This window comes from Phocoena sinus, chromosome 10 (genome assembly GCF_008692025.1).
Source record: "Phocoena sinus isolate mPhoSin1 chromosome 10, mPhoSin1.pri, whole genome shotgun sequence".
NCBI lineage: Eukaryota > Metazoa > Chordata > Mammalia > Artiodactyla > Phocoenidae > Phocoena > Phocoena sinus.
The window spans coordinates 97,334,797-97,348,932 of record NC_045772.1 but is presented as its reverse complement, the minus strand read 5'-3'; the positions used below and the strand labels follow the sequence as shown (position 1 = coordinate 97,348,932).

Genomic DNA, 14,136 nt, shown 5'->3' with positions numbered 1-14,136 from the left:
AGAACCAAGGCTAGAAGCCCAGTCTTCCGAGGACTCGACTGATGCAGTGTCTACCACCCTATGCCTCCAAAATAAAAGGGAAGGAGGGGAAGAAACAACCGAAGGGTCCAACAACAGGTGAATGCATAAAGAAGATCATATTATATATATAAGTACACACACACACATGCATATAATGGAATATCATTCAGCCCCGAGAAAGAAGGAAACCCTGACGTCTGCAGCACCATGGCTGGACCTGGAGCACGTTACGCCAGGTGAGTGAGTCAAGGCAAGAAAAGTAATGTATGACGTCACTTACACTTGTTGGTAAAAAGCCAACCTTGTTAAAACAAGGAGAAAATGGTGGTTGCCAGGCAATGGGGGTGGAGGGACAGGACAGATGCTGTTTAAGGGCACAAACTTGCAGCAGGTAGTAAATGAGCCCGAGAGACCTCATGCACAGCTGGGTGAGCACACACAGCAATAGTGTATCATAACCATCAAAGTTGCTAAGAGTCCGGAATTTAGTGATTCCAGCCACTAAAAAGGATAATTAGGTAACATGACAGAGAGGCTAGTTATGGCTACAGTGGCAATCATATCACAATCTATGAGTGTATCAAATTAATATGCTGTACACCTAAAATTTACACAAGGTAATATGTCAGATATATTTAAATGATAAAAAAGAAATGCAAAAAAGAAAAAGAAGGAAGGCGACTCAGAGATGGCTGCGTCATGACACGTCCTTGTTCTAGTCACCTCAACTGCAAATCCAAGTGCTGGTACTTCCTAAACGATGGATGGTAAGTTCCAATAGGCTTAGTGTATGGGGGCACACGAGCTCTGAGGGCAGATGTGTCACATAAGGAAAACTATATGCTCCCGCAGGCATGAGCTCATGGAAGGACAAGCAGAGACCCAGAGCGACCAGCACTACTTGGGGACTGAGACTGTGAATAAGGTGGAGGAGGAGGTGGACAGAGAGAGAGGTGCGGTCAGACGTTCAAGAACAGAGAGGGAGGCTAGAAGACGGCTTCAGGACATCAGCAGAGAGGGTGGAAGGGAGAGGGAAGAAGGGACGGACGAGCATGAGGGCGAGGAAGGATGGAAGAGCAGCGAAGGAGAAGAAGGGACAAAGAGCGGAGAGGAGAAGGGTGCACACTTCCTCTAAGTCTCTGTATTTCCCGCAAAAAGGACTGTCCTGGGGAGAGAAGCAATAGCAGAGGCATTAAAGTTTGCTCACCTTCTTTCCAAGGATCAGCCAGCACAGATAAAAACATAGGAAGCAAGTTACAAACCGAAGAGATTAAGAGAACGTTAGATATTCATGTAAGCCAGAGAAAGGAGAAGAAAAAAAAAATATATATATATATATAGAAGGCAGAAGGAAGACAGGAGAAAGAAAGGGGAAGGCTGGTTAAGTGAGGGCACCCCCAGAGGGAAGCAGGACGCCTCCATCCACAGCTGACTTGAGTCATGTGGCCATCAAATGGGGACAACCGTCAGCAGAGGAGGGGTGGAGGTCCAGAGCCAAGACGGTGCCTGCACCTGAGGAGAGCGGCGCTGGGACTGAGGGGTCAAAAACCAGGAGACAGAGAACTGAGCAGTGCGACTGAAGGGGAGAAGGTCACAGCGTGGTCCTCGTGAAACCAAGACACTCAGGCGTGCGGCCCCCAAACATGCACCTTTTACCGGCAAGGTGTTTGTAGCTAATATTCATGCTTATGCTTGTTCATTGTTCAACAGTCATTTGTCCTCCTGCCACGGGTGTGTTATCCACCTTAACAGATCTATAAGAGCAGAACCCACAGAATTCATCCTTTTTGAATAAGGGGTGCGTGATACAGCATCACACATGACGATATCCGATGAGTGATTTTTGACGAGAACAGATCTGCTGTAGCGAAGATGGTGTACACATAGCCAGTGATGCTAATCCAAAGGTTTTGTTCTCTCTAACCGTGCTACTGATAGTGGAGATGGTGATGAGAGAAGGCGGGTGGTAATAGTGGTTGTGTAGAAAGCAGCAAATATGTAGTTCTGTTAATGACGGGGATGGTGAACATTTATGGTAACGGCAGTAAGAATGATGAAGTCGTGATCTCTGCAAAGCTAGGTCACCACTTGGGAAGTAAAACTATTGATGGATGTGTGTGTGTGTGTGTGTGTGTGTGTGTGTGTGTGTGTGTGTGTGTCAGAGACAGAGGCAGATCAACTATAGATCATTTATGGTTAAACTAGAGTATCACCTGGGCCCTTTCCAGAGACGCCTCAAATAATCAAAGTCAATAACCACCCTTTACCCTAAAATACCTAGTAAGAAAAAAGAAGAGTGAATCTGTGGACAAATTTCTCTTATCTTTGGAGGTATTTGCTGGATTTTCTTATGCAAGGGAACTGTCACCCAGGAATTCCTTGGGGAATTTTTAAGTTATACATAGACTCCAATGGCTGAAAAGGACCTCAAAAATCATCTGAATGTGTGGCTCTCAACCCAGATGGGCATCAAAACCTCCCGGGGGTTTTATTTTCACAATACTGATGCTAAAGCCTCATTCCATACCAGCCAACTAAATCAAAGCCCCAGGTGGGGTCCAGGCGTGAACACTGTGGACACTTTCCCCAGGTGACTCTGATCAACCGGAGTGAGAAATAACCTTCCATTTCACAGAAAGCCACGGTCACACCAAACTTAGTGACAGAGTCACAACCAGAAGAGGCGTCTTCATGGCAAGCCTGGCGCTATTCCCCCCCGCAAGCTGCCTGCCCAGTCGGCAAGGCTCGCTAGTCTGCGCTCATTGCTACGCTCGCTCTAAAGAAATGCCTGGCCATGCTGGGAGGGAGGGAGAAGGAGGCTATAACAGAGAAATCAAGAAGCTGGACCAGGGCAACGTGAGCTTCTCGTGGAGCACGTCCTGGCGGTGCTCTGACATGACACGATCTCCCAAGCCCAGCCCCTCCCCTCCCATCTCTTCCTCGTCTCCTCCGCTGTCCCAAACTTAGCGTCCCCAGGGAGACAAGTGTGACTCCAACTCCGCAGAACCCAGGCCCCACCTGGCCCTGTTCCCGAAGCTATTCACGCATCCAGCCAGCCCTCGGGAGGCCCCAGACCCGGAAGAAACATGCTCATACTTTCTTGGTGGGAACTTTGATCTTCAAGAATTCCGCCTCTCGGGCCAGCACTTGCCATGGGGCGTGGATCCGGACAAAGACGGAGCCCTGGCTTTTACTCTGTAAGGGACGAGGAAGGAGAAAGAGAAACACTTAGGAGACACAGCTTAAATTCCTGATTCCCCAACTCTCCCAAACAAGAAGCCCAGACCTGTTATTTCTTCAGTTTCTGGGTTCTGTTCTCTTTATACCTCACCCGGGGCCAGCCCCCTCCCACCCATACCCCATTCACCACTTCTGGTCTAGAAATGCTCTCATCCAGAGTAGGGAAAGGTTCCCGAAGTGTGCTCCCTGGAGCTTTGGTGACTTCAGAGGAAAAGGGGAGTTAAAACGATTGTGTTCAGAGATTTGCAATGCAAGCAATTATAATTTTCACAGAAATCCCATTAACGCTTTTTTTTTTATTGAAGTATAGCTGATTTATAATATTGTGTTAGCTTCAGGTACACAGCATAGCGATTCGGTACTTACGTAGATTATATTCCAGTATCAGTTATTACAGGATAATGAGGATAATTCCCTGTGCTGAATGGTATATTCTCATCACCTATTTTATACTGTACTGTAACTACAGCAGTTAGTCAGTTTACCTCTGCTGGATTCAGCGAACAGTCTGGAACCTGTCTCCACACAGGTATTTTCATGGTTAAGTTTGTATTTTTGTTCTACTATTTCGCTGTGTCACAGCTCAAATCACAAAAGTGGATCATCTGAGCCTAAAAGTAATGACATAACTCATCATGTAAATGGCACAACTCAGTATAATATCATAAACATAAATCTTGGGCAGGGCTCCGTGTGAATACAGCTATGAATCTAGGTCCCAGGACAAGTCATTCTGTGAGCGCACTGATTTCACCCAAAAATGGAAAGTAAGGAAAGGAAACACAGCGATGAATATCTGAAAATTAGGTTGCATTGACTCAGCAACTCATCTGGCCCGGGGCACAGGATATGCTATAAAAACTGGTCAGATGACAACACGAAGCCATCAGTTTCTTCTCACCTTCAAAGAAAACCTCAATTTTTTTTCAGAACAAGCACACAAAGGAAAAAAAAAAACAAAAACACTTTAATTCATTTTGTCACTAAATGAAAAAAAGACCAAAACAAGCAGGAAAAATGGGCAAGAGCCCCATTCTTGGCGTGAAGCTTCTAAAACTACCTGCAAAATGAGTTACAAACGCTGTGTTCACAAAGGAAGCAGAACAAGCCAACGGCAAAATCCCTCATCCGACGAATGCTGGGAGTCACAGAAACCCCTGTGACGCAGGCCCGAGTGCCACTGACAATTAGGATACAGCTGCTGAGGGCGGAGTGGGCGCCGGGTCCTAGTGAGCGTGCCCTTCAGAGAGACGCGCTCTCAGTTTCTTGTTGCATTCGCCCCCCCCCGCAGACCACGCTACAGGGGAAAGGCGGGTTTGCTGGCTTCCTGTGCATCTCGTGAAGCAGGCTGTATGGAAGCCAGGACTGAGGAGGCCCCAACCCTGCACGCAGCAAGAGTGCCGCCGCTCACAGAAAAGCAGTGACACTCCTCTGCCAAGTCATCGGCAAAGACCAGCTGGTCTCCGTCGACGCGCCCTCGGTCCCAGTTTAGCATTGAAGATGCCAGTGGAGGCATCTGAGCACATCCCCCCGTGTGCCAGGCAGAGAACCAGGTAGCAGGGAGAAGACTGCTTTCCCCACCAAAGTGCACTGTATACAACGGGGCTCACGCGGGTTTTTGAGACGATGAATAAGATAAAAAGACATTTTATGGGGCTCGTAATGCAAGTGAAGACTGTCTCTCTGATTCTGAAGGCACTCTACCATGTCTTCAATAATTCAGACGTCCAGAAGCTCCCCCCACTTCGGGGATGAAAGCTGACTTTTGGGGAGAAGAATGAGGAAGAAACCAGCATTTCGCAGGAAGGCTGAACGGTGGTCTGAAAGTCTCGGATGGTCTAGAGTTGACAAATACCTGAAAACAATACCCATCACTGTGGCACATCTGCACTGAGTATGAATCGTGCGCCCGGACAGGGCAGGGAGGCTGTGTGTTTTGGCTCGTACTATAGTCACAGGTGTATCACTCTCCACTTTATTGTTCAGGAAATCGAGGCAGGGAAAATTCAAATAATTTGTCCAAAGTTACACAAGTAGTACGATTTTGAAAAGTATTCGAATCCAGGCAGTCTATGCTCTACCTGGTGGTTTTCTCCTCTCATCCCAAAGACAGACAGGACACTTACTGTGCATAGTTAAAAACCACATCCGAGGGCTGCAACAGAACTTAAAGACGTGCCTTTTAGACTAAAATTGAATCAAAGGATGGGAGGAATCTAAGAGGCAGTCCTAAGATGAAACACTGAGCCTTCAAGCTCCCAAGTGGACCTAGTTCCGACAAAACCCTGGAAGCGGCTTTCACTGAGATTGGGATTTCACCCCAATCCCTCTGTCCACCTACGGCCGCAATACCAGGACCACTAGACAGAGTCATCAATCACTTGCTGCTACTTCTAACGGTAATTTTAGCTTTTCTAATTTAGCGAAAAGAAAGAGGAAGAAAAGAAACCATCTGTGAAGCTGACCTGAAGTCCCAGCTCTCCATCATGGCCCCAGAAATGATGTTTTCAGTGAAAGATGGGAGACAGTACCATCCCTCTCACTAAGATGAAATCGTGACTATTACTGATTTTTAAATATTTGGTTTCATCTTTGTTTCTAAATTGTGATGAACCCCTTTTTTGTTAACTTCATCTGGAAGTGGTGCCTCAAGCGTGTAAATGTCCACGAAGTGGCTGCACGTGCTTGAAAAAGGGGGTGGGAGGGCCAGGGTCCACCCGTGGCCTTGGTGGCAGACTGCTAGCTGTCCCCTGAGAGCCACTCTCCTTTTATTTTGTAACTAAGCATATGGCCTTCCGGAATGAAGACTGCATCCCACCTGAAGTTAGGTGTAACCGTAACACTCATTCCTGGCCTATGTGGTACAGGTGGAGGGGTGACGCAGCTCCTGGTAGGCCCCTGCAAAGATGCAAGTGCGGGGGCCTACTTCCGCCCCTTCATCCTCTTCCCTACCCCTGGATCTGCAGCCTGACACACGATTACAAGTGTCTTAGACCTCGAGGTCAGAGTCAAGGCCAGAAAAGTACCAAGACAGACGTCGGGTCCTGACTCTATGGAGTGCCTCCGCCACCCTGGGCTGTCTCTGGGATTTTTATGTGAAAGGTAAAACTCCACCTTGTTTAGCCCCAGTGATTTTAGAGGCGCTATCGACTGCAGCCCAACCGTGTATTAAACTGATGTAAAATTGTTCCCCAATGTCGGGGCATTCGTTCCCTCCAGCAAAGCATGCTGCTTCGCCATTCTGCACAAACGGAACTTGTTTCAAAGGAAAATAAAAGCTGCAATGCGGTTGTGCTGGCGCTAACATCTAGTCACCATGTTTCTTTCATGCTGTGCGACATTGTTACCTTCTCATAAGAAGAACACCGAGATGTATGTCTCCCGGAAACAAACAAACAAATACTTGAAAATCCCTCAGCAGAACCGTCACCACATGCAGAAGCTCTTTTTACTAACCCAGAAATCGAAAAATTGGAAGTTAACATAAATTGAACTAAAAAAGAAAAAAAAATGCCCTGTTCTCCAGGCCCAGCTAACTTCCATCCTACCTTGGATTTGGATTCCTTTAGGCATAGGAGGGGAACAGAATGAGCTTGGGATTTGGATTCGAATCTATTAGGATCTGAATCCTGGATTTTACAGCTGTAGGACATCGGGCAAGTCACTTAACGAAGGGAGCCTCGGTTTCTTCATCAGTAGATGTCGGCCGCTGCAATGATGGGGATTCGCTCTACTCAACTAAAATGGCGGCTTCTTGACTACAGGGACAGTACCTATCACTTCGTTTGTGTCCCTCAAGCACCTGGCACAGGCTGGACACAGAGTAGGTCTTCACAGAACTCCTGCAACTGATAGAATAGACTTGGGGAAAACCGTTCCTGTTAGATTAAAATCTTGGTTTGTTTACTGCCTTGAAGTTTTTTTTATCTATAGGATTTTCAAAATGTCCCATGGACCTAAAGGAAACCATGGGTTCCAAGTATTATTCATCTCTAGAATTTGAGGACACGGTCAGAAAGCATTGTTTTCCGAAACCAACACAAAATTTAACACGAAGTATAAGAGATTAGGCATGAGAGCATATAATCCATCCCTAAAAGAGGTTTCATAACTAAGTAATCGGAGTGAGTGGAGGGGCTCCCAAATCTCATCAAGCAACTAAAATTTAAGTTCATGTAAAATGAGCTGAAACGTATAATTTGTTTCTGGTCGTCAGAGAAAGGAGAACCAGTGCACGAAGGTTTCTCTAAGAAAGCACAAACCCTTCCACCTTGGGGATGCACTACCCCAGGGCTACCAAACGTGAAACACACGAGGGGGCAGGAACGTCCCTCCAGCTCCACTGAAACATCTCACAAAACTACATACCTCTTTTCCCCATGATTCCATGTTCATAAAACCCTACAAATTCTGTTTCTCCGGTTCCTGGGTATCAGGAGGAAGCACCCAAGAGGAGGCTGTCAGTGCTCTGGTCAGAGGAGATGATGGTCCTCAACCATCACCTGACTCTCAGCTCTTTCAGCGTCTTTCAAGGTGTGTCAGCTGGTTTCCTTCACCACTAAGTAAACCAACAGAAACCTGAGTTCACAAGAGGCGGACCCAGGTCCCCACCTTGAGCCCATGCCCTAACTCATCCGCCAGTCTCTCCCTTCCTCCCTTCCTCGCTCAAGTTGACCCAACAGCACACCTGATCACACGCATGTTCTCTAAGGCACCAGCCCCTCCCGCCCTCCTCCCTGGACTCCAGACACACAGCCCTTCTCACTGGTTTCCAACTGGTCCAGCCAGCTTCTCAGTTCAGAACCTGCTCGGGGCAGGCTTCCCTGAGCCCCGAGTTTCACGTGGTCCCCCTCTTACCTGCGCAGCTCCCATCCCCCTCCTTCCTAGCACTGACCACTCCTGCACTCACTGCAAGCAGGTGTCTAATGCCTGGCTTCCTGGCCAGACCTAAGCTCCATGCAGACAAAGACTGCGTCTGTCCTGCTGACTGCTTTGTCCTCAGCAGCCACCGTGCACCTGGCACACAGTAAATGCTCAGTAACTACGTCTTACAACTTCCATACACACACACAGATTTCATTGGTTCTGTTCAGATCCTGTGACCAATTTCTAAAAAGTGGCTACCCTTAAGTGTCATTCCTGAATCTTCGTCTCATGCCCACAACTAAAGTTGTTCAAGTTTCCACCTGACCGGGAACCTTATATAAAAACCTCGCGGGAGGTCGTCTCTGTTCTTCTCAGTAGCCCTGGGGTCCTCACCGCATCTTCAGGGCACTGCTCCCATCCCTAGAGGTCTACTGCATCAGCAAGAGCTCATCCTGGTGTTCACAAAACAGCCTGAACTGAACTGGAGCTGGACGTACCTGGAACCTCTCTGCCTTATAGGCTCGTAAGGGTGTTGCAGCCTTAAGGAGGAGAATCGGGGATGCCCGGAAGAATAAAGGACACTTCAAATGTAGAAGTCGTGGGTCTCTTTACCTTCCAGGCATCAGACTTCCACGTACCATTCAACACCCCCATGCTGACGGCTCAAAGCAGGGTGAGCTGACGACCACGGTGCATTTCTGAAGAGGAACTGACTTGGCCAAAGGATGCTGGAGTTGAAGAGCCCTCCAGTGACGCTTCACATCTTTCTCAAGTAGCAGATGAAGACCTCGGAGCTCAGGAGGCTGAGTGGCTGGGTTATGGACACACAGCTAGTTAGGAGCAGAGCCAGGAATGGAATCCAGGTCTCCTGACATCAAGGTCCATGCCATGGTGCCTGTGAGGGATAGCGTCACATGTCTCTGGGGGCTCCCAACCCGTCCAGGGCAGTTCTATGCCCCACACACGGGAGATTAAGTAGATGGGGGACAGAGGACTGGGTGTGGGGGGAGCCACGCTCCCAGACACCTCTCCCTAGAGCTGCAGCCACTGCTCAAAGCCCTTGTCAGGGACCGGAGGCCACGCACTCCTGGTGAGATTTTCCGTATGGTTCACGTCTCATTGTCTTCCAAAGATCGCACGTGGCTTCACCAGACCACGTCCCCCCTCCGGAGAGACGAGAGTGAATGGGAGGCAGTCCCCGCCAAACGCTGGAACCCGATACTCCACAAGCCTCCTTCCCCGCAGCCCGGCCAAGCCAGCCCGATGCTGACCCTGGACGCCTGCGTGCGCTCTGGGCCCAGCCTGCCGTGAGAACACTCGCTGCAGCACACCGCGGCCCAGAGCGGGCTGCCAGGGGCGGCGCGGGGGCAGGGAGACGATGGAGAGGGACCAAGGCGGGCAGACGCCTCCCAGATATCACCAACCCGGGTCACCTCGGACCCGCAAGGAACAAGGGCATGCGGTCCCATGGGGAGGGTGAGACGAAACCGCAGGGGCTCCCACGTTCTCGGATCACTGAGGTTGACGTCCACGCAGCTGGAGGACTTACACCAGGCGGTACTGAGACTGTGGCCGGGGCAGACTAAGGAGGAGTGTGGGGTGTAGCCCTGAGAGCAGGAAATCAGAGCAGAAAATGAGAAGGTCCTCACAACGGCCCCATGGAGGAACACCCTGGTCTACCTGTGCCATCGTTAAGACCAAAGTCTTAACTTCCTTCAGGAACCTCCAACCCATGGTCCGGGAGCAGGGTCTGCCTGGGCCACCCAGAGACACAGTGGCTTGGAACTAAGTGCAGGGAAGAACTGGAGGAGGAAAAGGTGAAAGCCTGCTTTCCCGGGAGGCCCCAGATGACCCTCCTCTCCAACCCTCTCCTCCCCAGGCCAAGGGGAGGATGGCTAAGTGATCAGCAAAGACGGAGGGCAGGACCGAAGGCCCACCGAACCCTGCCCCAGGGACCACCCCCGCCCCCAAAGAAATACCAGTAGCAAGACTGCCCTTATAGAAGAGGCTTCTCCTTCCCAAGCAAAGACTGGCGACAACCCAGCCAGGGTCCTAAGGCGATGGAAACTCAGCCACCCACTCTTGTCATAATTTTGTCAAAGGAAACAGCTGTCACCAAAAGTTCCTGGAAGTGGGGGATGGCCTCCTGTGCTACCAACATGGACAGGCGCCCAGACGAGATGACCTCTGGACCTGGTAGCACGGGCTTTAAACTGTGCATCACACATTGCTGTACTCCCCACGGTTGGCACCCAGGCAACCTCTTCTCAAGCCCAGGTGAAAAACTGGGGAGGAGGGAACCCAGCAAAAGTTAAGGAGTCAGACCCTCCGATACACCAAGGGCTGAGACAGCCAGCTCCCCGCCTAATCCCTGACCCACAGGGGCCCCCAGGGCAGCCCAGCACTCTGGAAGGACGGGGACCTCATGGGGAGTCAGCAACAGAGTGGGATCAAGTGTTCCCTGGGCTTCTTTCCACTTCCAAAACCCACAGAAGAAAACGGGGGAAATCTTCACCATTGTCATGGGACAGACTGGTCATGGGAAGGCCATGGGTATTAGGGTTCGAAGACTGACTGGGTCCCGGGCCCCAGCTCTGTCACTTCCCAGCCATACCATTTTTGGCGAGTCACCAAAGCTCTTGAAACTCATAGGCAATGTTAAAATAATTGAAATGATTAATAGTAATACCACCTGGAGGAGAGAAGGATGGACTGTATGAGGGACCCGTGGAACCTTTCAGGGGTGGTAGATACACTCATTGTCTTGATTATGGTGATGGCTTCATGGGTTTGTACATATGCCCAAGCTCAACAGATCAGATCATTTTAAATAGGTACAGTTTATTATACATCAAACGTACCTCAATAAGGCTAGGGAATAAAGACTTGCAAAAATGTAAAACAGTGCCACATTTCTCACCATTTTTTTTCTTTTGAAAAATATTACTTTTCGTTAAAATGTGTTACTTATAACATATAAAATGTCATTTATAACATAAAATGTGTTTATTTATGTTACATAAACATGTTATTTATTTAAAATATATTATATACTGTTAGCTTTTAATTAATAAATAGGTATTCAAAAGCTAATACTGATTCTATGGTAACAGAATCAAATGAGATGATACACAGGGAAGTGTTTTGCAAATTCTAAGTTGTGTATGAAAGGGTTTTTTTAAGAGCAAAGGTCAAGGGCAGCCAGTGCCAAATCTCTGCCCCGGGACTCAACGTGCAGAGCGTCCTGCTGCCCCTTGGGCCACAGGGCACATGCCCTCGACCTCCACAGGGATGCGACCACGCTCCTTGGATCCCACTTGAGAGACGTCAGGGCTCAGCCCACCGTGGCAATAGTCCCTGGCTTCCCCGAACGCTCCCAAGTGAAGTTAAAGGAGAATGTTTCCCTTGGGAATTCAGAATGTGGGAAGTAACAGGCGGAACGGAAGCCAGGAGCCAGAGACCCAACTTCTACCACAGAAGAGGATAAAAATCCATAAGCCCTGAAGATGTTGGCAGAAGGAACGGTGCCTCTCCCAAGACCAGGCCCCAGGCACAGAGGCCCAGCCCCAAACAGAGGGGGAAAGGTCACAGATAAACTGGAGGAAAGACCAGAGGAAAATGCCGGCCTTTCCTAGTCGTCACAGGAGAACTATTTTGGACAGTCGACATCTCCCAAGTGGAGTCAGATGCTGCAGATAGCAGCTCTCAGCAACCTCTCACCCCACCGGGACACTGCAAGCATGTCCAAGCCCAGAGAGGTGAAAGGCAGCTGCAGGGCAGGGGCAGAGGGTCGCCTAGCTGGGCCGCTGATAGAGACCTGGACCAAAGATGACTCATAGGTCCTGGCTGGGCTGGGACGGTCCCAGGTCATGTCTTCTGCCTCATCGTTCTATCCAGTGCAGCATTTTAGTATTACCAGAAATGTCCCAGATTAGACAATAAATCGCAGAGTCTCCCTACGGATCACCAGTGAGCACCACTAAATTCAACAGCCAGCAAAACCTTTGGGCAGGAATGCCCAGTATCTCCTTCCGGACCTGCATTCCTTCGGCCCGTGTAATAAATGTCCCACTCAGAGAAAAGCATTTCCAGGAGTTTAAAAGCCCATCACGTTACCTTTCAAAGTACCCATCTCTCTCGTATTCCTCCTAACTCAAAACTCGTGCGATGTTTTGATTCAGATACTCGTCTTCCCTCCTCAAGACACTTCCATAAAACCTTCATGCTCTCAGTCATTAACTCCCCTCGCCTTCCCTCCAAAAGATGTGCCCTTGCCTTGTCTGAGCAGTGACTCACCTCTCCCCTAAGGAATATCTCCACTGTTTCCTACTATTCAATCACCCCATCGTATTTCAATTCAACAAGTATTTATTGGGTAACAACCGTGTGACCAGCAGTACGCTAAGAGTTAAGGGCACGCAGAAGAAATACAAGCCATCCTGCGGCTCCCAGTCTCCTTAAAAACCAGATAAATGATATCTAACGCACAAGACAGACGAATAACATCATGACCGGGGTGATTAATGTCCAAATGGACAGGACGACTAGTCAATGCTCATTTGCTGGCCGTTTCCCCTTTCACTCATCAATAATTGCTAGATTTTACGCCCAGAGAAATACTCTTCCCGGATCTCAGCCATATGTTTTCGGTGGAACTGACCCCGCCATCAACTCCAGGAATCAGACCAATTAGCTTGAGCCCATCGGCATACCCATCCCCCTGGCCACGACAACTAGTTCTGGAATATGTCTGTAATGCAATCGGAACCTATAAGATGTGAGGAAATGTTGGCTAGGGTTTCGGGACAGAGCAGCTTTCTCTTTCTGCCAGAACTCTGGGGAGAAGAGTGGCAGTCGACGGAAGCCCTGGGTCAGCCAAGGGACCACTGAGTAAGTAGAGGATGGAGTGGACCCTGCAAAAGGCTGAGCAGAAAGATGGAGAAACAGGGGGTCCTTGGGAACCTCATTTGAGCTGCTAGATTAGTCCTCACCAGACCTACGTATGGGCTTTCTGATTACACGAGCTTGTAAATTTCCTTTGCTGCTTAAGCCAGTTGAGTTGGGTTTTCTGCCGATGCAACCAGGAGTTCTCAATGACAGAAGAAACCCGTGGAAGAGCTGACTCCAGGCTGGAGGAGCCAGAAAGGATTTCCTGGAGGAGAGGGAACCTGAGTGGTACTTCGAACACCATGATGGGATTTCCATGTGCAAAAGGCTGTGGGTGGCACCAAGAGGAGTGGGACGAGGCTGCAGAAGTGGAGCGCAGATGGGCCGAGATGCAGCCCATGCTGGACACACCACCCACGATGCCGCTGTTGCCCGTGAAGCTCACAATAGTGACCTTGATGGGTCAGCCCTGTGCACTCCCCTGGATTCATTATACCTTTGCCAGGATAAAGGATAATGAAAGTCCCCCCCATCAGGGAAACCTGAGAGAACGCCCTCCTCCTTCACCTTCTCAATGGAGTAGGGAACGCTTCCCACCTTCTAGCAAGATCAAGAAGTGCAGCAGACAGGCAGTGACTGTCCATCTGCTCTGGGGTTGGTCTAGGCCATGGTCAGCAGAACAAAGGAGAAGCCTCTCAGCGCTGCTGTGACCTCCTCCAGGTCAGAGGAAGCACGTTTCTTGAAGGCACGGCTCGGACGACTCCTTCTCGGGGTCATTAACCCTTCGTAACTGAGGTCTCATACAGGGAGGCAGACTTTGAACAAGTACAAAGAAGCTGGAAAATCTTCTGCAACCTGGTTACAAGCTTTCATCGGCCAAAGAACCCTTTCTTCCGACCAAATATTGCATGGGGCTACCCGTGTTGACCTTTGGAGGCCAGAGCTCCACCTGCCCACCCCCACTTGGCCCTGAGATGTTCTCTGTGTCTCTGCTATGCAAACCACAGGAGTTGTACCATCCCCTTAGGAAATGGGTGGGAGCTTTTTTGCCCCAATGACCAGGTAGCATCACTACCCTTTAGTGGACGGAGGGAAGGATGCCAAACATGCTTCACGGTACTG

The 14,136-nt window shown here is 49.4% G+C and overlaps 1 protein-coding gene across 1 annotated transcript in view; it reads right to left on the bottom strand.

The window, feature by feature from the left end:
- ANO2 (anoctamin 2) overlaps positions 1-14,136 on the bottom strand; it is a 320,612-nt gene that overhangs the window by 260,711 nt on the left and 45,765 nt on the right. The window contains exon 4 of the mRNA XM_032646986.1: positions 3,118-3,216. Coding sequence (XP_032502877.1) covers positions 3,118-3,216 — 99 coding nt within the window. The remainder of the gene's footprint in view (positions 1-3,117; positions 3,217-14,136) is intronic.